At 37.1% G+C, this 21247-nt stretch overlaps 2 protein-coding genes across 5 annotated transcripts in view; both read left to right on the top strand.

Moving 5' to 3' along the window:
- The window catches only part of LOC306880326 (monofunctional C1-tetrahydrofolate synthase, mitochondrial-like), a 45956-nt gene extending 37448 nt beyond the window's left edge, over positions 1-8508 (top strand). For all 4 annotated transcript variants that reach the window (XM_079433801.1, XM_079433802.1, XM_079433800.1 and 1 more), the window contains 5 exons: positions 416-593; positions 1109-1216; positions 1738-1890; positions 7312-7436; positions 7586-8508. In XM_079433801.1, coding sequence (XP_079289927.1) covers positions 416-593; positions 1109-1216; positions 1738-1890; positions 7312-7401 — 529 coding nt within the window. In that variant the 3' untranslated portion in view covers positions 7402-7436; positions 7586-8508. The remainder of the gene's footprint in view (positions 1-415; positions 594-1108; positions 1217-1737; positions 1891-7311; positions 7437-7585) is intronic.
- Positions 8509-11783: 3275 nt separating this feature from the next.
- The window catches only part of LOC306880324 (A-kinase anchor protein 12-like), a 37346-nt gene continuing 27882 nt past the window's right edge, over positions 11784-21247 (top strand). The window contains exon 1 of the mRNA XM_079433797.1: positions 11784-12123. Within this exon, the coding sequence (XP_079289923.1) occupies positions 12013-12123 (111 nt within the window). The 5' untranslated portion in view covers positions 11784-12012. The remainder of the gene's footprint in view (positions 12124-21247) is intronic.

Below are 21247 nucleotides of genomic sequence, written 5' to 3'. Positions count from 1 at the left end.
GAATATCAAGATTTAAAGGGATAGTTCACCCAAAACTGAAAATTATGTCATTAGTTACTCACCCTCATGTGGTTCCAAACCCGTAAGACCTTTATTCCTTTTACGACTTTATTCAACAATTTTGATTTCATCAAAAACATCTTAATTTGTGTTCTGAAGATGAACGGTCTTACAGGTTTGGAACGACATGAGGGAGAGTAATTAATGACAGAATTTTCATTTCTGGGTGAACTATCTCTTTATAAACAGCAACAGATGGTGTCTAAATGGAGCTTATTTGCGCTTAGGGTGTGTATTTCCAGTATGTCTGGAAGTATCCCCACTTTTTGATTAATGACCATATTTAGCCAAAGTGTTGTTTACCCTGTGATATTTGGATTTTCCTTGTCAGAATGACATTTCTCTTTCTGTGAAGGACTGACACTCAAGCAGAGATCGACCTGGTGTGTCGCATCGCAGAGGCTTCTGGGGCCTCAGCTGCTGTGCAGTGTCATCATTGGTCCAGAGGGGGGCGGGGCTCTGTGGAGCTGGCACAGGCTGTGAAGAAAGTTGCATCTCAGAACAACCATTTCCAATTCCTGTACAATCTGCAGGTGAGGCCAGGCAAAATTATTTGTAAAAAAAATATATAATACTACAAACCTTGAAGTAAACATTGAGCTTAGGTAAAACACGAATCCCCACTAAGACAGAGCAAATTCACTCTGATTGGTGGTTTTAACATGATGGTATCTTGTACGATGAGCTAAGAGTTGCTCCCATTGTGTGCATGTCAGGTTGAGGTGGGGGGCTGTAAGTCCATCAGCTGGTTTGAGTTAACCTTAGTGAGTTTTGGAGGTTGTGACTTTGATTAAGTGATGCTATAAAAGGCACGGTAATCTCTGCTCTTGGCTTCGCCTGTCCTCTATTATCCTATTAGTGGTCTGGACACTTGCTATTTCAACCTTCTACACAAAGAACTGGCTGGGGGGATTTTATGACCACCAGATAGGCGGAAGCTACGTTTTAGAGCTGAAAATTAAATTGTTTGAATATTAAATGATTTTTGTTAATTTTCCATACATCTTTTACTCTTGTTCTGTTAAATAAGCCATTTGTTTTTTTTAAGGATTCTATTGTAGAGAAAATTCGGACTATTGCACAGAAGGTTTATGGTGCTGATGACATTGAGCTTTCACCAGAGGCTCAAGCTAAGATAGGCTACTACAATCAACAGGTGAGAAGGCATTGCCACTGAACATAAAAAATGCACATCATTTTGATATTTCAGTTTTTTTGTTTTTTTTAATAATAAAGGCTAAATAAATATTTTCAACCGTTTAGTATTCAATATTTATCTCTTATTTTAATTTATATACGCCAATATAACAATACATAATCTTTTTATACTTCATATACAAGATAATTTTGAATGAATTGTTTGAAACCAGTGGTTTGAACTTATTTATAGAAATCTGCCAAGTCTAATGACATTTACGATGTCAAAGAATTTTAATGCTTGTATTTGTTCACCATTTTTAAGTTTCACCATCATCTGATGTTTGATGTTTAAAAATATGCTTCATGAGCTGTGTGCTCAGTGATATTAAATAGGTATATAATCTTGGCCCAATGGGCTTGAAATGCATTCAGTGAAGCAGTGATCCTCACAACATAATGGCTGATGGATGTCAAGAGCCCAGAGCCAATTTTTTTCTTGTCTCTTGTGGATATTAACTGTCTGTGAATCTCTCACAGGGTTTTGGTGCTCTTCCCATCTGCATGGCCAAGACCCACCTGTCTCTCTCTCATATGCCTGAGAAAAAAGGTGTTCCCACTGGTTTTATCCTGCCGATCAGAGACATTCGCGCCAGCATCGGGGCAGGCTTTATCTACCCTTTAGTTGGAACTGTAAGTGATTATTCTTGAAATCTCATGGAAGCTCATCTTATTCCATTCTTTTCCTTTCTATCTACATATCCACACTTTCCTCCCAGATATATTTGATGGTTTTCACTTATGCCATCCACTACCTCTTCACATTACTTTCTTTTATTACTTCCCTTGCTGGTAAGTAAAAGTGTCAGTTACTAATAGGATCCAGGATTACGGTTGAACCTATGATCTATGACCTTGTTAGGGCTTTTTAAAACGCCACTCATTCCAAAGTCCTCTGCCTTTATGTTTTTGCTCTCTAAAAGCCAATATTGCCTGGCCTAAGGCAGATATATCTCTCTGTCTGAATTCTTGACAATGTTTGGTCAAGGCAGTTTTCCTTTAATGAGAAGTCTATTGGATTCTCAGTTTGGATTCACAATGAAACCTCTGAGACTGTTTGATTAAGTCCTGTGAAAACAGCCCTTAGAGCATGTGTGTTTCTTTTTTCTTTTCTTTTTTTTAATGGAGAGGAGTTCAACTTTTGAATGACCCATGCTTTTCTATGCGTGCACGCATATTTATGGTTTTCATTAAGATACTCCGTCCCTGGATTTTTCCCAGTGTTTTCTCTACTTTCTTCCTAAACTCAGCTGGTTCACCTTAGGAACCACCATTCTAGTCAGACTTCCAACAGGAGGGATGTATGAAGCAAGATTCTTTTATTCTCCAATTTTGTTTGTGCATTTTAAATCTATAAATTAAAAACATTTATAAACATGCATGGAAATGAATGTCAAAATTTAAAATCGGTTTGACTGATTAAAAACAGGTTAAATGTGATCATTTTGATTTGATATTTTGTGTGACGCTATCAATATATTGCTTTGTTTGAGCATCCTGACCAGCTGGATTTTTTGTCACATTATAGATACCCAGTTTGATCGAGCCAGCATTTTTGTACCTTTTTGTCGTTGTGTGTTTTGTTGGCTGGGTGAGGCCTAGGGAAGGAAGCTCATTTCCGGGTTGAGAGTGAGGTCCTGGCTGCAGAGTGGGGTCAGGGTCGGGGTGAGGTGTCCGTTGTGCGGCATGTTGGGAGATGGGTGACTGACCCAGCCCCTCCGGTCTGACCACCGCTCTGTCCCCTTTCATCTCCATGGGCCTGCTGCAGGACACACGGCCAACGCACATGACCTCTCACCTTCAACCCGTCTCAGAATTTACTGCCAATGCTTTGAACTTCAGTGTAATCTCTTCATCTCTGTGCTGTTCTGTTTTTCTTTTTCTTTCCTCAAATCTATCCTTTAGATTTTTCACTTGCTTGATTGCAATACAGTCAGATGTTACTGAGTCATTGCTTCAATTTTAAAGGATTAGTTCACTTCCAGAATTAAATTTAATTTCTAATGAGATGGAGTTTTTCGCCCTACCCTAAATGTTTTAACCAAAGTTCACAGACGAAGAACTGACCACACCTGACCTTTCATTACATAATGCGTGAAGTTGCGCATCGCAAAGCTTGTGCAAGATGAGCATTTGTGGTTAAAAATTATATCAGGGTTCGTACAGGGTTTGGAAAACTATGGAATTTGATTTAAGTATTTTCCAGGTCCACCTTCAACCCAATGGCTGCCATTGTAGTTCACTATATGGGGAAAAATACTGGAATGTTTTCCTTAAAAACCTTAATTTCTGTGCGACTGAAGACAGAAAGACATGAACATATTGGATCACATGCGGGTGAATAAATTATAAGGAAATTTTTATTCTGGAAGTGAACTCATCCTTTAAGGTGCTGGTTTTTCCAAATATTAATTAATTGCAGCATAATAAAAATAAATAAATAGGTATTAATAGCAGCAGTCTGACAATATAAAATTATTAGTTTTAGAATATACACTCACCAGCCACTTTATTAGGTACATCTGTTCAATTGCTTGGTAACACAAATTGCTAATCAGCCAATCACATGGTAGCAACTCAGTGCATTTAGGCATCTAGATGTGGTGAAGACGACTTGAAGTTCAAACCGAGCATCAGAATGGGGAAGAAAGGGGATTTAAGTGACTTTGAACGTGGAATGGTTGTTGGATCCATCCTGCCTTGTCTCAACGGTTCAGGCTGCTGGTGGTGGTGTAATGGTGTGGGGGATATTTTCTTGGCACACTTTGGGCCCCTTAGTACCAATTGAGCATCGTTTAAATGCCACAGCCTACCTGAGTATTGTTGCTGACCATGTCCATCCCTTTATGACTACAGTGTACCCATCTTCTGATGGCTACTTCCAGCAGGATAATGCACCATGTCACAAAGCTCAAATCATCTCAGACTGGTTTCTTGAACATGACAATGGGTTCACTTTACTCAAACCTCCACAGTCACCAGATCTCAATCCAATAGAGCACCTTTGGGATGTGGTGGAACGGGAGATTCGCATCATGGATGTGCAGCCGACAAATACGCAGCAACTGCGTGATGCTATCATGTCAATATGGACCAAAATTTCTGAGGAATGTTTCCAACACCTTGTTGAATCTATGTCACGAAGAATTAAGGCAGTTCTGAAGGCAAAAGATGGTCCAACCCGGTACTAGCAAGGTGTGCCTAATAATGTGGCCGGTGAGTGTATATATAATAAAAAGATATAATATAAAGTTTACCATGCAAGAAAGTTTGAAATTAGATTAAGTATGATAATTATTTTTTTTTATTTTTGAACTAGTGTTTCAAAGTTTAGAGTTTCTTTTTTTTTAAATGCCTCTAAACAATAATGTTGTAAACAGTAATTGTGATTAGTGAGTTAATTTTACATTTAAAATAACTGTTTTCTATTTTAATATATTTTAAAATGTAATATATTATATGATGGCAAAGCTCAAATCTTTTAGCAAACTTTACTCCAGTTTTGTTTAAAACATTAGTATTTTTAGTCCATTTTTACAGCTACTAAAAAGATTGTTATTTTATAAACACGTTTCCTGTCTTTCAGTCATAGTCAACTTACATTTTAAATGGCATGTAATCATTATACGGACAAGTCATATCTGTTCCAGTCATTTCATTACATTACTGTGTGGTTCAGGCTACAAGACAGGTATGTCATTCTGCCTGTTACTTTCATTGCTAGGCCCTGAGGGACAAAGCAGGCATGGGGGGTTACAGGAAGAAGTAACTGATGTCATGCACCATATATGTGAGGGAGGGGTCAGCCAGAGAACAATGAAACTCAACGGATCTTAGCTTCCATTCAGCTAAGGAAATTTATTGCCCAAATCCGTGTCTGCTGTAAGCCGCACAATGAATTCCTGATGAGACTGCTGGAAGGCTTATGGTGTTTTGGCAACCTGACCACCACACTGACATGAACACATGTCAACAGCAGACTAGTGCAAAGAGCATGTTCAGTAGAAAGTATAAACAGACACAATGGTCTGCGGTAAGGAAAACATGGCCTATTTAAACCAAGTTTTCAAATTAATTAAGTTGCCATTTGTTCTTGCACAGTGACTACATAATGGAGTATTGTGTATGGAAATAATTGTGGGAATTTTTTTGGCTTAATTTGGAATGGCAACTAGATTTTCAGTTTATATGCGTGACAATGCTCATATGACGGCACGAAGTGAACTCTTTAAACTAAAGGAAAAATCAAACTGCTGAAGTGCAGATTCGTATCTTGGTCAATAACTAAATCCCTTGTATGTTTTTTTGGCACAAAAAACATCTCAACCCCACGCAGGCAAGTGGATGTAATTTTAAGGGAAGTTGCATTTGGTTTACTCTTTATAGGGGCCATAGGTGCATTGACACCCCCTGTATAGTTTTCATCATCTTCTGAATACTTGTTCTGAATTTGAATTCATCTTCTTCTGAAGAAAGGTTGTGAAGTCTGTCTCAGAGATAGGGGGAGGGTCATAGCTTCAATCTGACCAATCTGGGTGCAGTCTCTTGGGCTTTTAACAACAGTTTGGCATATTGCATTGAAACGCCAAAGTAATTTCCACCCTCTGCCATAAGAGTATTTAAGCAAATTGAAAGAAAGTGCCATTTATTGGTAAGAAGTTTGTAGAGTTGCTAAGTATGTCCAACATTTGAATAATTTGGACATAGTCCCAACCCTGGTCTGTTTTACATTCTTTGGGTCATATTCAAAGTTGATTTATCCAATCTATGGGGATTTACCCATTAGTACAGCCACATTGTGAGATGTCATGCTGTGGACTGTACCTTTTGTCAGTTTGCCAACTTGTTTTACTTTTAGTAGAAATGAAAAACTGAATAGTCAGATTTAGCTCAAATTAGTCAACTGGATCACCTTATCTTTCTATAAGGAAGTTAATTTATTCTAATAAGCTATAAAACAGCTCCTGGGTTGTCATGCATGAGAGGCATCTTTCTCTAAAATATTTAAAGCTCTGCTTGCTGTGATGAGGATTTGTTCTAAGAAAAGATGGAGGGTTGGGATGGATGTCTTTCTTCATTCTCAGAACATGAAAACAAAAGTTAATTAGTCATGAGAAATTGGAGCTGAAGCATTTCAGATTGATACGTCCATGGCATTTTGAATCTTTATATCTGAGACCTCTGAAAATGATAGTTTCCATTGTCTGGGCAACATGAAATTGCTGGATAAATGATGCACTGTTCTCTCTCTATTTTTCTGTCGTGGTCTCTTTTTTTAATGATAATTTAATTCAGATAATTCATTTCTTTTGCCTAGGTCTCACATGTGTGCCAGTCACTTGATTTTAATCTGTGGTATTTTTAAGGTTGTTCATTTTTCTTTTATATAATCAGTTGGTTTGTCCACTGGCTATAGATTTTGTTGTTAGGGAATTAAAATTATGACATTTACATTTTACTTTTAATAATTTAATCCTAAATCTGCATAATATTTTAAATCTTAGTGAATATTAATTACTTATATACACTGGCCTGTTAACATTGGCAAAATCCATGTTTAATTCCTATTCTAAAACATTAAAATCTTTAGGCATCCTTATGTTTTATCACAATAGTAATAGACACAACAGTTTCAAAATTATGGCAAAATTGGGGGCTAATAAGGACCACAGTTGTCTCTTTAAAAAACTGCATGCATTAGATGATAAATCTAGATTAGGTTCTGTTTGTAATTGAGATTTATATGCCAGAGAAGTCATTTGTAGGTAACAAGATTTGCCTAGAATGGATGTTTAGGTGGTTTGTTAAACATGCTGTAACATCTTTGAAACCAGCAATAAGAATGAATTCATGATCTTGAAGCTAAATAAATCTAAAGGACATGGACTAATTTAATTACTCGTTTATTAATGAAAACAAACTATGTTTCAGTTATAGTCCTCTAAGTGGCTAAACTTTAGTTCACACAGACTCTTTTAATGTGTGCTGTGATGTTTTTATTGGCTAATAAAATGTAAATTTTTTCTTGTACACTGAATTATACATTTCTTTCAGATGAGCACCATGCCAGGCTTGCCTACGCGACCCTGTTTCTATGACATTGACCTTGATCCTGTGACGGAGGAGATAAAAGGACTCTTCTGAAGACATTTCTACAGTCCCACACATGCTTTTGACCAGTAAGAACACAATTAAGAGTGACAGAACAATTACTTTTTGTTTTTGTTTTGCACATGCCGCACAACAAAAAGGTCAGATTTGATTGAATCTACCTAAAACTCTCTCCGTTAATTTCTTTCCCCTCTTTCTTGCTTTCTCCCATTCTTAGATGTTCCTCAGTGTCCGTGAAGGCCTCCATTCATATGCCACTGATTTCAGCTCATCCACTGCCTTCTAGTGTTAGATCGACAAACATTCCTTCTTATTTGTTTTGCACAGGGTTTTTTAACCAAATTTAACTCCTAAATCTTAGTTACTTCATGAATTTTATACTTAGCAGTAGCTTCTTATTTTTCCTAAAATTTAATAAAATTTTTAGTTGTTGGTTTGGAGAGTTTGGAGTTTTAGGCTTTACATTTCATTTTTCTTTCTGTTAACACTTCTGTTTACATAGTGTTTTAGTGTTTACAATTGAGTGACGCATATAAGCTTTTAAACTCATTCTATATAGCTAAACATTCCATTAATCCTTTAATATTTCTGTCTTAAATGTTTCAGATTACCTATGGAATATGGTAACAGTATTCAAGCAAACTTCCATTTCTTTTCTTTTTATTTGAATACTGCTACTATTATCCTTGTGTAACATTAAACCATTTCAGATGTTTGTTATAGCCAAATATGCCATAAATAAGTCTGAGGTGCTTTTATTTAGACACTACACAAAACAAAATTACAAGTGGTGTTAGTGGTTTGACACCTGTTCTCTCTCTCTCTCTCTCTCTCTCTCTCTCTCTGTGTTATAAAGTGTTGCATAGATCTCACTACCTGTGAATGCACATTTTTAGCATGCAATGTGGGTACATGCCAGAAAGTTTTGTTTTCGACGTTCCACTGTCATCCGTTATTCTGAGTCTTAAACTACAGTGTGCTACATGAGTAGAGAAGAATTCCATTGACTGTTGTAAGTTATGTATGCCTGAAAACCTGTATTTTCCCAGTGATGATAGATTCTACAGTGAAAAAGGCAGTCAGAACAAGATGACTGGCCAGACAAAAATAAAACAACAATACTGAACATTTTCATTCATTAATTTTATTTTTGTTTATCAATAGGCCACTTTTACCAAACATTTAATGGTTCAGCAGTCATTGTGTGTGTGAGAGAATGCATTAGTGATGTGTGCACATGTATGAACGAGTTAATGAATCACTAGTCCATATTGTGAAGTCAGACTGTTGGTCTGGTAAGATGAAATTCCTCTAGATTAGAGTTTTTGGTCTTTTATTAGGATAAAGAGCTGTGATGTATGAAACAGTAGCAGACGACTGACCCCCACAGGGTCTTTCCATTCTTTTTCCATTCTCTCTACAGGATGCAGTCCCATCAGAGACACCCTGTGAAGGCAGCAGTACTCATTCATACCCCTTTCAAAGAGAGGCTTGTTGCTTCTGTCATTGAAGACACCCATAATTAGCTGACCAGCTCAGCTTGACATTTACTCAAATACTCACACACAAAAACTTGTACTTTTAATCTCTTGCCTTATGGAGTTTTTTTTCTTTTGGATACCCAAAATGAATGGCCAGTAGTCCAGGGTGTTATTGTTCCTTTTTTTCCATGTTGTAAAAAAACCAAATAGATTGTGTGCTTTAAAAGAGGGTTAAGTAATTATTTTATTATTTAGTGTGTGGGTTTTTGTTGCTGCTACAGTGAATGCTGCCCTTTTGACCTTTTTGTAGTTTTTTTTTTTACTGCTTAATGCATTTCACCCAATACACTACAGTTCAAAAGTTTGGGGTTGGTAAGCTTTTGTAATGTTTTTGAACATTTCTTATACACACTAATGCTGCATTTAATTGATCAAAGATACAATATAACAGTAATACTATAAAATATTATAATTTAAAATGACTTTTTTTTCAGTATTTTAACATGTTTATTCCTGTGATGGCGAAGCTGAATTTTCAGCAGCCTACAGTCTTCAGTGTCACATGATCCAATATGCTGATTAAAACATTTATTTTCAATATTCATAAACAGTTGTGCATATACATATTGTGGAATACATGATGCATTAAGGATTCTCTGATGAATAGAAAGTTCAAAATAACAGCATTTATTTAAAATAGAAATTCTTTCTAACAAAATCAATGTCTTTGCTTTCACTTTAATACAAATCGTAGTAGCCCCAAACTTTTGAATGGTATTATAATAATATCATTGTGGTTATTACAGCATCAGCCTGTTAGCTTAACAAATACTGGGAACTCTGAATTAGCTGTACTGAGTCTTTAACGTCAGTCCTTTTTAGAGGCAATTCATAAAGTTCAAGTCTTTGTCAAGAAGCTCAAATCAGTAATGTTTCAATTATGTTGTCTGGGTCACAGTGATGCTGATTCAATTATTTTATAGCTGTGACATTTAGACAAAATCTGGCAATTCAAGCACCTATTATTATTATTATTATTATTTGCCTCATTTAGCATCAGCTAAAAGGCAAATTAGTCATTATTTACTAATAAATGTAATTGCTTTGGATTTCAGCTTATTTGTCATTCTGCACCAAGTGTCCCTAAAAGTAACTGAACATCAAAATTATAATTTTGAATCACTTGGACATGGTAGTACATGTGCGAGGGGTCACACTGGGCAAAGTCAATGTTACATAATTCAATTACAGTGTGAAAGTATTACGATACAGTGTGAACCTTGATGAAATTCGGAGTCCACAACCTATAAAATGTTGGATCTAAGTTATAAATACTGCTCTAAGTAATAAGAGAAAGTTTTTTGAGGACAAAAAAACTCCCTTGCAATACAGGCCATGACCTGAGCTTTTTTGCTTATGCCTTTTTAAATTATGGATTTAACAATGTAAAGTAAAGTAAAGTCATGACGTATTGTCAAGTATGGTGACCCATACTCGAAATTGGTGCTCTGCGTTTAACCCATCCAAGTGCGCACACACACACAGCAGTGAGTAGTGAACAAATGCACACACACACACACGCACACACACACACAGAGCAGTGGGCAGCCATGATGCAGCGCCCGGGGAGCAGTTGGGGGTTCGGTGCCTTGCTCAAGGGCACCTCAGTCGTGGTATTGAGGGTGGAGAGAGCGCTGTACATTCACTCCCCCCACCTACAATCCCTGCCGGCCGGGGACTCAAACCCACAACCTTTCGATTACGAGTCCGACTCTCTAACCATTAGGCCACGACTTCCCCTATGTGCTCAAAACATACCACTTCTCTTACCAATGTGCTCAAAACATACCACTTCTCTTACCACCACAAACTACTGCCTCTAAATATGGTCTGGGTATTTTTGAAAGGCAAACATGTCTTCAGTCCATTCTTTAGCTAAATGTTTTTTCTCTTCTTTATAGTTCTCCTATAACAATGACCAAAATTTTGCCTAGCACAGCATATAGGCATATAGAGGAATGTTCTTTGCATAACATAAACATAACCAAATTACCTAAACTAATGCATAATGCATTCGGTTTTCTTAAACTGCTTAAGAAAACTGAATGCATTATATATTTTAATCTTAACCCTTACACTAGGTGTTTACTTCTCTACACAGAACCAGTGTATCGTGCCACCACGAGGTGGCTTGTGCAAACTTGGTTGTGAATCGCAAGTGGCCTGTAATTTACACATTTAAAGGTTCTAAACAAAATGCCTTGGAGCACAGCCAAACATGCAATTAACAGAGAGAAAGAGGGACCTCACTGCACGGTTGGTTTAGATGCATGCATGTGGACGCAAACTACAGTGCCCTCTTAATTCGAGATTTCCTGCGGGACACGTTCCATTGGGCTGTTTTTCTGTGGAGGCCCATCCGGCACCCAATGTTGACATTCCCACTGTCTGTAAATAAAACCAGGGCTGAAGCTTAAGCTTTAATATTTGTATTACTGCTGCTGCATGCCATTGTAAAATGAATCGTTCTGCATACTTTTAATTTTACTAAAAGAAGCAGGTGCTGTATTAAAAATCTTAACATTCTATGAAATTTCATAAGCAGTTTAAATGAATATCAAGCATATAGTTTATAATGAGCACTTTTTGTTCTCAAAAATGTTTTATAGGGGTAGGGAAACATTTTGTTATTGTAACTGTACTGTGAGTAGTAATACTAACATAAAATAATGTTTTCAATTAGTTATTTTTATTAAATTAAATTTTCATTTTAATTATTTAAGAATGACATCGTCTTATAAACCAGACATAATTGTAATTTCTTGCCTCAAAGTGTATTTTGTCCATCTAAATCTGGAATTTTTATGATAATCTCAGAGGTTGTTAGCCATATTCAATTTGTAATTGTGTAAACTGATGGTGTTGCACTCCCAGGTCTCTCTCTGGTTTGATGCTGTGTGTAAGGCGTGTCTGGCTGCTCTCCGTGTGATACTGATGGGAGGAGGGCTCCTAAAAGTGAACCTACAGACCCGTTTCAACACTTTCCAAAGCAGACAACCCTCGGGACGGACTGCAGGGCGTTCTGTGTGGGCTGTTGGATACCTACTTCCTTTTGAACGCTCGTTATTTGACTAAGAGTGTAGAAACAGCGACGTTGTTCATCATGGGAGCGACACCATCCGTGCAGCTGGACGCGAAGAGCCCTGAAGATGCGCCAGAGGACATCAGCGCGGAGCTCAGCGACACCCAGGATGGAGAAAACGTCGACGGCAAGGTAACACTGCGCTTGAAAAGTAATATTGTCGCTCTGATATGACATTTTGGATGTGTGTGGGTAAAAGAGGAGTAAAACATGAACATGCTCACCTAAGTATCCCCATTCGGGACCCCTCGAGTCAGATGTGTGGCGCAGCTAGTTATTTTGAGCTTTGCTTTATACACACCTGATACCTCTGACAGCTGTGACTGCGCTGAACGCTTTTGTGATTCGCCTCAGCAGGTATGCTATTCGAGAAAACGTTGAAACGTGTTTGCTTATGTCTATTCTTAGAGCTTTTCTTCAAGTTTAATGAGTAGATTTGCAGTGATGCAGTACTGAGGCAGTCAGATCGACTCCACCGGTTTTTACAGCAGAGGTGCGACACTTTGTTTGGTCCAGACCACAACATGGGATGCCATCAGGGAAAAGAAATTTGAGATATGACTGCATTTATATCCCGTTCACAATTCTTCATGATGAAGGTGCATGTTCTTAATATTTTATGACATAGTGAGTCAAAGGCTCATTAGTGTTTGAATATGTGTGCTTGTTATAATAGAATTGTCATTCAAGTAGTTCTGCTTCTGAATATATCATTAACACTCAAATGCAGTAGTAGCTACTGTCATACTGAATATTAGTCATGTTGATATTAAATATCACAAGTGTGATAATACACAGGTGTTCTAAACAAGACGTTAGAGTTTATAGAGGGCATAGAGTAAAAATTTGGCAAGTTAATTTGGTTATATTTTAGTATAGGCCTATATTGAACATTTTTACTCTTTGTGAGTTGCTAAACAACAAACGGACCAGAACAGGTTGTGATTGGAGCAACATAAATTTCCCGTCCTTTTCTGTGTTTTAGATCCACTCCGGGTTTTCCATTTTCCATTTGCTGATGAGAGAAACCCCACTCTGAGTTATTCTGGAGCAAGAAAAAAGATTGTTTTGACAAATTGGTGGTTGATTTGTATGAATTCGTATAATCACATCTTTTTCGTAAAATCTGCTTATTCCCCACTGATGGTTAGGTTCAAGCATGGACTTTCATGCTAACTTTTTGTTGTTGTTTGTTTGTTAAAATGATGTTAGTTTTTTTTGCAAGTCAAATTGTATATATTCATAAGAAATCACCTTGCAAAACAGTTTTGTTTTTTCATGAGATTGGGCTGGGAATTTTTCACTTTTGCGTGATGCCTTACCTAATTTAGAGACACAAATTTGCACTATGCTGTTATTTCTTGTCATGTGCCAAATCACGGGATGCATAACTTACACCTTGGTGTTATATTGCTTCAAAGCTATGTATCAAAATGACGGGATAATGTAGCAAGCAGAAACTCAGGGGTTTACCAAGAATCACAGGATGATATTTGACAGAATCTGACTACTATGAATCTTGTACTATAATTTATTATACAGTTACATCATTTTAAGAGATGCTTGAGTGAGTCTTAAAAGTAATAGTTCATTCAAATATGAATACCCCCTCATGTCGTTCCAAACTCATATGAAATTCTTTCTTCTTTAGAACACAAAGATATTTTAAAAAATGCTGGTAACCAAATAGTTTTGTTTGCCATTTAAAAACACCGAAACATTTGGTAACTCAGTAACCTACAACTATATCCGTAACATAACCTTTTAATATTTTGGCATTAATCCTATGATAATTTCATCTGATGTTAACACAATCAAATCCCATATTGATCACATTAATTATTTAAAAAGTGCTTTAACAAAAAAAACCCATAGAGAACATTATTGACAAAGCCATTACAGAGATGATCCCAGTGTATTAGTTGTGGAAAGTACATTTGCTGTACTTGTTCTTGTACATCTACCAGTACATTCAGCCTTCTGGAGCTGATCAGCACAACAACAGCATTAATTACGAAACTTTATAAACAACAGACCACAGCTTGTTTTAGGAGAGAAATGATGGGACACACATTGTTCCTGAAAAGGGTTACAATTCTGTTCAAAGAAGATACAAACAAGAAAATGACCTTGCATTATATTTTCTCCCAACATTCCATTCTTCGTCTTCAGCTGTTTAGTTTCTGCGAAGTGCATGATCATTGTCTGACCAGCTGAGCTTGTATACAGTATATGCCTTTTTTTAACAGGCAAGCCTAAAAGAATAAACATGTAGTTCTTGGAACAAGACACAAAAACCCCTTTTAAACGCATTCAGTTTTGTGACTTCTCTGAATTCTGTGTAAATCTAAATCTAGACTGAAACATGTCGAAACGTGTGAGATATGGAATATGCAAAACTCGAGTGTTTGTTATTTATCAGATAAGGACCATTGAACAGGTGTGGTCTGGCAAGACATGAGAGACTGCCCTGTCAACAGTGTATGTGTGTGTGCGCTTTAGAAATACAACTACATGCTGTGTATACAGCATTTGTGTGAGGCGACCTACTGGAGATGTGGTTGATAAACATCCTCTCTGGTGCGCATAGGGATTTTAGTAATTTCTCTCTTTCACACACACTCGCGCTATCTAAAAATGGGTCAAAACATACACGAGTTTGAGCACCTATTAGACATCCCCTCACATTTTAACATTTCCTCCCCCTGAAATGCCTCCAAAACACTCACTTTGTCAAAAAACCAACAGGGGCTGAACCTCAGCTCTCAACTCTTTTCAGACTGTTTGCCGTGGATTCAATGGCTAAGCCCCAAGACTCAATTGCAAACATAAACTCACAATAATGCCTATGTTTCCCTTACTTTGAGAGACACACTCGGGCCTTTTTCTAAACCAACAATGCACTGATTGACAAGTTCATAAACACCCTTTAGTTGCGATTATCTGGAGTAGAGTCACACTATTCAAAGCCTGAAAACACTCGAAACATGCGATTAGCTTGCCTAAACTTATTTAACTTTATGAAGAATGGTATAAAACCCTTTACATGTCAGAGCGGTAATGAGAGAGGGGTGGTGTGGGAGCGTTTGCGATCAGATAAGCGCCTCATAAAGGATGGGACCCGAGAAGAGGGAGGAGTAGTGGAGAACAGAGGGCCCATTTAGGATGGGCTGGAGGACAGGTCCCAGGGCAGAGGGGTGCTGTGTGTTCATCAGCCCGAAGAAACAGAACTAGAGAGAGAGAGGGAGAGAGTGATGCAGGGAGGGGGACGTGGGAGGAAGGTTGCTGGTTTGAATGGGAACATATCACATAGAATGAGTGAAAGAGAGGGCACTGGGGGGGAAACAAGTAGATGGATAATTAGCATGTGCTTTGCAGCTGGAGGTGACAAGAACAGTAAAGATGAGAAATGGAGAGAGAGGGATATATATTTATTTTTGCATGTGAAAGAAACGAGAAAAACATGAGAAGTCATGCTGACTCTTGTGTGGTCACATTGAATACAGGTAGTGTTGAGAAGTGATTTTCATTTTGCACTCATTAAGGTGAAAACCTTACTGTGAGAGACAGAGCAAAGATGAACGTGCATTGATAGGTGGCTCAATTGTACATAAATTCTATGAAATTCAGTTATTAAATTCGTACAAAATGGTCGTTGGTACTAATCTCAACTTACTATGAAACTTTGTTTTTATTAAACAAAAAAACATGTAAACTTTAAAGGGATCATATGATGCAATTTCAAGTTTTCCTTTCTCTTTGGAGTGTTACAAGCTGTTCATGCATAGATAAGGTCCCTGAAGTTGCAAAGACTAAAGTCTCAAAACCAAAGAGATATTCTTTATAAAAGTTAAGACTCTGCCACGCCCTCCTAAAACGGCTCATTTAAACACGCCCCCACATGTCTACCTCACGATGTGGGGAGATTTTCATAACACCGCCCAAATGTATAAGCAATGAAAGGCGGCGGAACTATTATTCTCACTGTAGTATTGTTGCTGCCGCCTGTGTTCTGACGATTTGTGCTACCCGCTGAGATTGTGCTACCTCCCAATAAAAAGATAGGTTGCACAAATCGATAGCGAAAAATGCTATCTATCAGATTGTGCTACCAGCATCTTATTCATGTGGTTTGAGGCTTTTTTTAATGTCCATACCTATCCCTACCCTAAACCTACCCGTCCACACCTACCCTTACCCTAAACTTACCCTTAAAACAATGCAAATATTTTATTGGTAGCACAATATGATAGGTAGCATGTTTCGTCTGTACACCGGCGCCATCGCTGTGAAAGCTAAACTACTTTGTTTGGGCTTCCAAAAGAGGACACAACTAGAAATCAGTGGTTAAGTTGTATTTACAACACTGTTCCAGTTCAACCCAAATATTAGAATGTGTGCAGCACATTTTACGGAGGACTATTTCCTGAACTTGGAAGAGTAAGCTACAATGCTGGCTCGCACAAAGGCTGTTTCTATAAAGTGGGGCAATTCCAACTTTGCAAGGACAGTCTGACGATTCTGACTCACAGCCTGTAAGAACGTTTCTGCCACTGACTATTCAAATGCGAGTTTTGAGCAGTGTAGAGTAGTGCTTGTTGTTTGTCGTTTCTCCGATCACAAATACCGACATGGTAATGTTTACGCGGACAGTATATAAGTCATTATAATCAGTAATTATGTCCAGTGAGGGGCGTAATATTTCCGTCTCACGCTTGTGGTATTCGGCCAATCACAATGCACTGGATGGCCAATCAGAGCACGCCTCGCTTCTCAGAACGATGAGCTTTGTAAAATTTGACGCGTTTCAGGAAGGCGGGGCAGAGAGGAGCAACAATAATGTACATTATGTGGAAAATAATGTGTTTTTTGAACCTTAAAACGCATAGCATTACACCAAATGCACATATTGTTCACAAATAATACGACACAAAAATACTGTGTAATAATACACAAATAATGTTCTTTTTAGCAACGTTATATGACCCCTTTAACATAAAAGGTTCAATGTGATAGCATTTATTTTATCAGGATTTAAAAAATTATGTAAAAATGTTGAGTAAAAATGTATTTTAAGGTCCAATTCTCTCTAACAAACCATTAATTATGACTTTCACCTCAATAAACTCGTAATTTGCGGCTTATTTATATGATACATAATCGGCAGTTTTTGACTCTCCTGTCATAGCATTCATTAATATCAAATGCCTTTGATCACACTGACTTCAAATCAGTGACTGAGGTTCATAGTGAAGTGGTGCTCAGTAAATCCTATGGTCAGAGGATCTGATCCAGGATCAGCATATGAGTGAAAATAGGGACTGGAGTCAAATATTATGCAATGCAGGATGTCATGGAAGTGCATGCAGACATCAGGGAATCAGTGGTTAATGGTGGTTTGGCTATGGTGGCCTGTCAGGCTGTTTGCTCCACCGTCCCATTCACACTAATGCACCAGAGTGGGAGTGGGAACTTCCTGAGGTTTGACTGCAGGGAGGAATTTGTTAAATGGCTCAGTTAGTTGGAAAAGTTGTCTGTTCAGCTGATCTGGATCCTTAATATATACAATTATATAAAATAATAATAATTTAATAAATTAGTCTTGTGATTATTATTATTATATAATTTTCACACTTTAAAGTTCAGATTTAATGAGTTTAAGCACCTGCTGACCACTTGGATGTATACATTCACTGCATTGTCATATGACAGATTTGAAATGCATTAAGGGAAAGTGTATGAAAAGACCATTAGTCTTTTAATAGAGGAAAGAGGGAGGCACTTAGTAATTCACTTAGATGAAGGATGCAGATGGAGAGTGAGCTGTCATCAGCCAGAGAGAGGGAAAGTGGAAGAGAAGAAAGAAATAGATGAGATGAAGGTGGGCTGGAGAAAATCTGTTTACATATAATGTCAGGTTTAGAAAACAGATTTTCTTGATTCTTTTTTTTAGTAGTTCTAATCCATTTATGAGGAGTTTATAGTTTGTTGTTGGGTAATTACATCAGTTATTAAAGGGACCACCCTGTTTCAGAGCAGGACTTCCTGTCCAGAAAAGGAAATTAGAGGAGGCTTGATGCTCATGAAGTTACTTCCTGCTTAAAGATACAGTTATTCCCCTGATTATGTGTTATTTAGAGCAGAGATTTAAGCTATTTTTAAATCATTTAACTCATTTACTCATAGAGCTTGTCTGTGTCTTGACAGGTCTGTTCTCAGAGGCACATGATGGCTGCTGGCAGAAGGGCAGGGATCCAAATAAACAATCTTCTTTTACTAATGTGGAATTAAAGATGCAACTTTTATAAATATTTCACACCATAAAAGCCTAGCTAGATATCATAAAATATATACAGTACATATATTTCATGTAGTCTGAGTTGATATTGTAATTAAAAGAAATTAGTACTTTAATTCAGAAAGGAAAATATTTGCAGTGTTGCAAAATATTCTATATCAAATATATGCTGTATCATAAAATTTTTTATAATTTCCACACAAAAAAACATCAAGCAGTACAACTGTTTTCAATATGATAATAATAGGAAAATACAAAATGTTTCTTGCGCATCAGATGAACATATTTGATTAATTTCTGAGGAATTATGTGACACTGAAGACTGGAGTTATGGCTGCTTAAAATTCAGTTTTGCCATCACAGGAATAAATTACAATTCAAATCATATTCAAATAGAAAACAATTATTTAAATTGTAATAATAATTCACAGTATTATTGTTTTTACTGAATTTTCGAATTATATATAAATCATATAAAATCACCCTTGGTGAGGATACATTTTGGTGTGTATTCATTGAATTTTTTTCTAATGCTTTCTTTTGTTTATTGTGTACAGAAAAGGAATCGGTGAAGCTTTGAACCAAATTTGTGTTTAGAAATACAAACAGTCTTTTCACTCATTCTGACCCTGCTAGTGCCATCTCAATTTCCCTCTCTTTGTCTCATTGGCTCTCTCCAATTAGAAAGGACCTGTTTACATGGGTCAAAATAGAAGGGTTCTATTTTCACCAGCCAAATCTCACTGTCCCCCACATCACATTAACTCTCTTTTTTTGTTTCAAGTCCCCTCCTCCCCTCTCTCCCTCTTTAGAAGTAAAGTTGGCCTCATAAAATGTTAATAAGTGCCAGAGTTACATAAAAACACAGTCTTCCAGAATAGAAAAACCAGAGGCCACTGAGGGCAAAGGTAGAAAGAAGAGACCGTTTATAATACATGAGACATATCATCTTTAATTAACAATATGGAGCAAACAAATGTTTCTGTGCTCCTCAGTTTCACTCGTTTTCTCAAGTAAACAAGCAATTTCATCGTATTTCCTTATCTTCTGAGTTACTCTTCACTGGCGATGGGCATGTGCTGATAAAAGTAAAGCTCTCTCCTTGTGGAGATCCCAGGCTAAGTGCTTTCATCAGGAGCCAGCATCAATAACGTTTCATTACTGCCCTGCCAGAAAAAGACAATCTCTGTCAAGCGTTTACTTTTGTCTGCACTTCACAGCTCAAGAAACCTATTGTGCTGCTGAACAAGAACTAAAGGCTCCTAGATGTGCTTTCTTCACAGCTTATTACAAATGTAGTGAAGTCTATCGACTTATATATACCTCATTTGAAGATAAACATCATCCGGAAGTTTCACTTGGATGGATTCTGAAAGTCTTTTGGATTTGAATGTGAATCCTCAACCACAGGTGATTGAATGCTTTTGAATATATTTAGGCTTTTTAAAATGACTTACAATTGTGGGTCGAATTTTTGGCATCCTCGTGCATATTGAACAAATCTATGAACAAATGAAGATGCTGAGGGTGTCGGTAGCTATAAGAACTACAGTGTAATGATGTTTGTTTCTCTGAAAATTGGATTTGTCTGGCAGATTGTGCTGTCCAGCTGGTCCTGGGCTGTTTGCATGCTAGTTTTATTGCTTAGTAATATTGATTGGTTTTAGCTGATGTCATAACTGTTGTTTCTCTGTAAATAGGCAGACACAGCCTCCACATTTTTTACAAGGCTGAATTTTTTAAACTGTACGTAACAGTCATAGATCCTCTATTCTGTGCGATGTTTTTGCTATGCATGAAGCAATTAGCCTTAGGATCAAAGAGATTATGCAAATACAGACACTCCCAGACAGGGTAATAATGATGATGTCAACTAAATTAGGCAGAAGCCACAATCAGTGGATGGTACTGGATGTAATGTCATCACAAACAGGATCCACACTCCCATACAAATTAACCTCAAAGCAGATGATCTGATATGTGATTGTTCCTGAAAAAGAAGAGATGGCTGCTAAGATTTTTGCAAAACATTTTGACTGCTCTTTTATTTCAGCAATTTAACATTGCTTTTACCTCTTGTGAAAAGCATTTCCTAATGAAGAGGACAGCAATAATGCATCAAATCATGGAGAAGAAGCATATCTGTGTAGTCAAATACATGAGAATTATGCCATTCAATTGTGTTTAGCACATATTTTTGGCAGTTTTTGTGTTTATGCCTTATTTGCATAATACCTTTAGTGAATCTGGTGCAAAAATGCAGACATTATGTGCAAATAGACAATATTATATGAGGGCACATTTCAGTCTTAATTTCCCTTAATGTAGCATTTTTCTCGTTTCTGAATCTATTGAGTTTTAACAGTGTTGTTGAGCTTTATCTGGGCCTCTTAGGGAGATGTGGTTCAATGAGTTCAATGAGATGTAATTAAATTCCATTTGCCAGAGAGTTGTAAAGCTTTGTCAGATTTGTCTTCCTACTCTCCTAACAGCCCTTAAATCTTACCAAAATTCATCCGTCATAACAATCTTGATGTAAAGGCTTCCTAATTAATCCTTTATATTCACATTAAAGAACAGAGTTCTGCTGTGCGAGTTAAGAGTGAATGATATTTGTACCAGCTGTTTGTTTTCGTCAAGATCACCTAACATCTGATTTCTAATCACTGATGAAAGGATATGAATGATACAGGGAGTTTGATAGCAGAGTGTAACTGTGACTGAGTAAAATCAATATTAGAAATGGGCCCTAGCATCCATTTAATTCATGGGAAAGCATCGCTAATGGATAATAACTATGACTCTGTGTTTGTGTGTAAATGGCTAAGACCACCATGGTGAAGTGGTTTGTTTAGACAGTGAACTATTTCTATGAGAAAAGTTACTTTTGGTGTAGCTGTAGATTTGAGTAATTATTTATTTCTTTTGGTATGTAAAACTTTATGTACACAGAATCAC

The sequence above is a fragment of the Barbus barbus genome, assembly GCF_936440315.1.
Source record: "Barbus barbus genome assembly, chromosome: 14".
In the NCBI taxonomy this organism is placed as follows: domain Eukaryota; kingdom Metazoa; phylum Chordata; class Actinopteri; order Cypriniformes; family Cyprinidae; genus Barbus; species Barbus barbus.
This window is presented reverse-complemented; position numbering and strand designations above follow the sequence as displayed.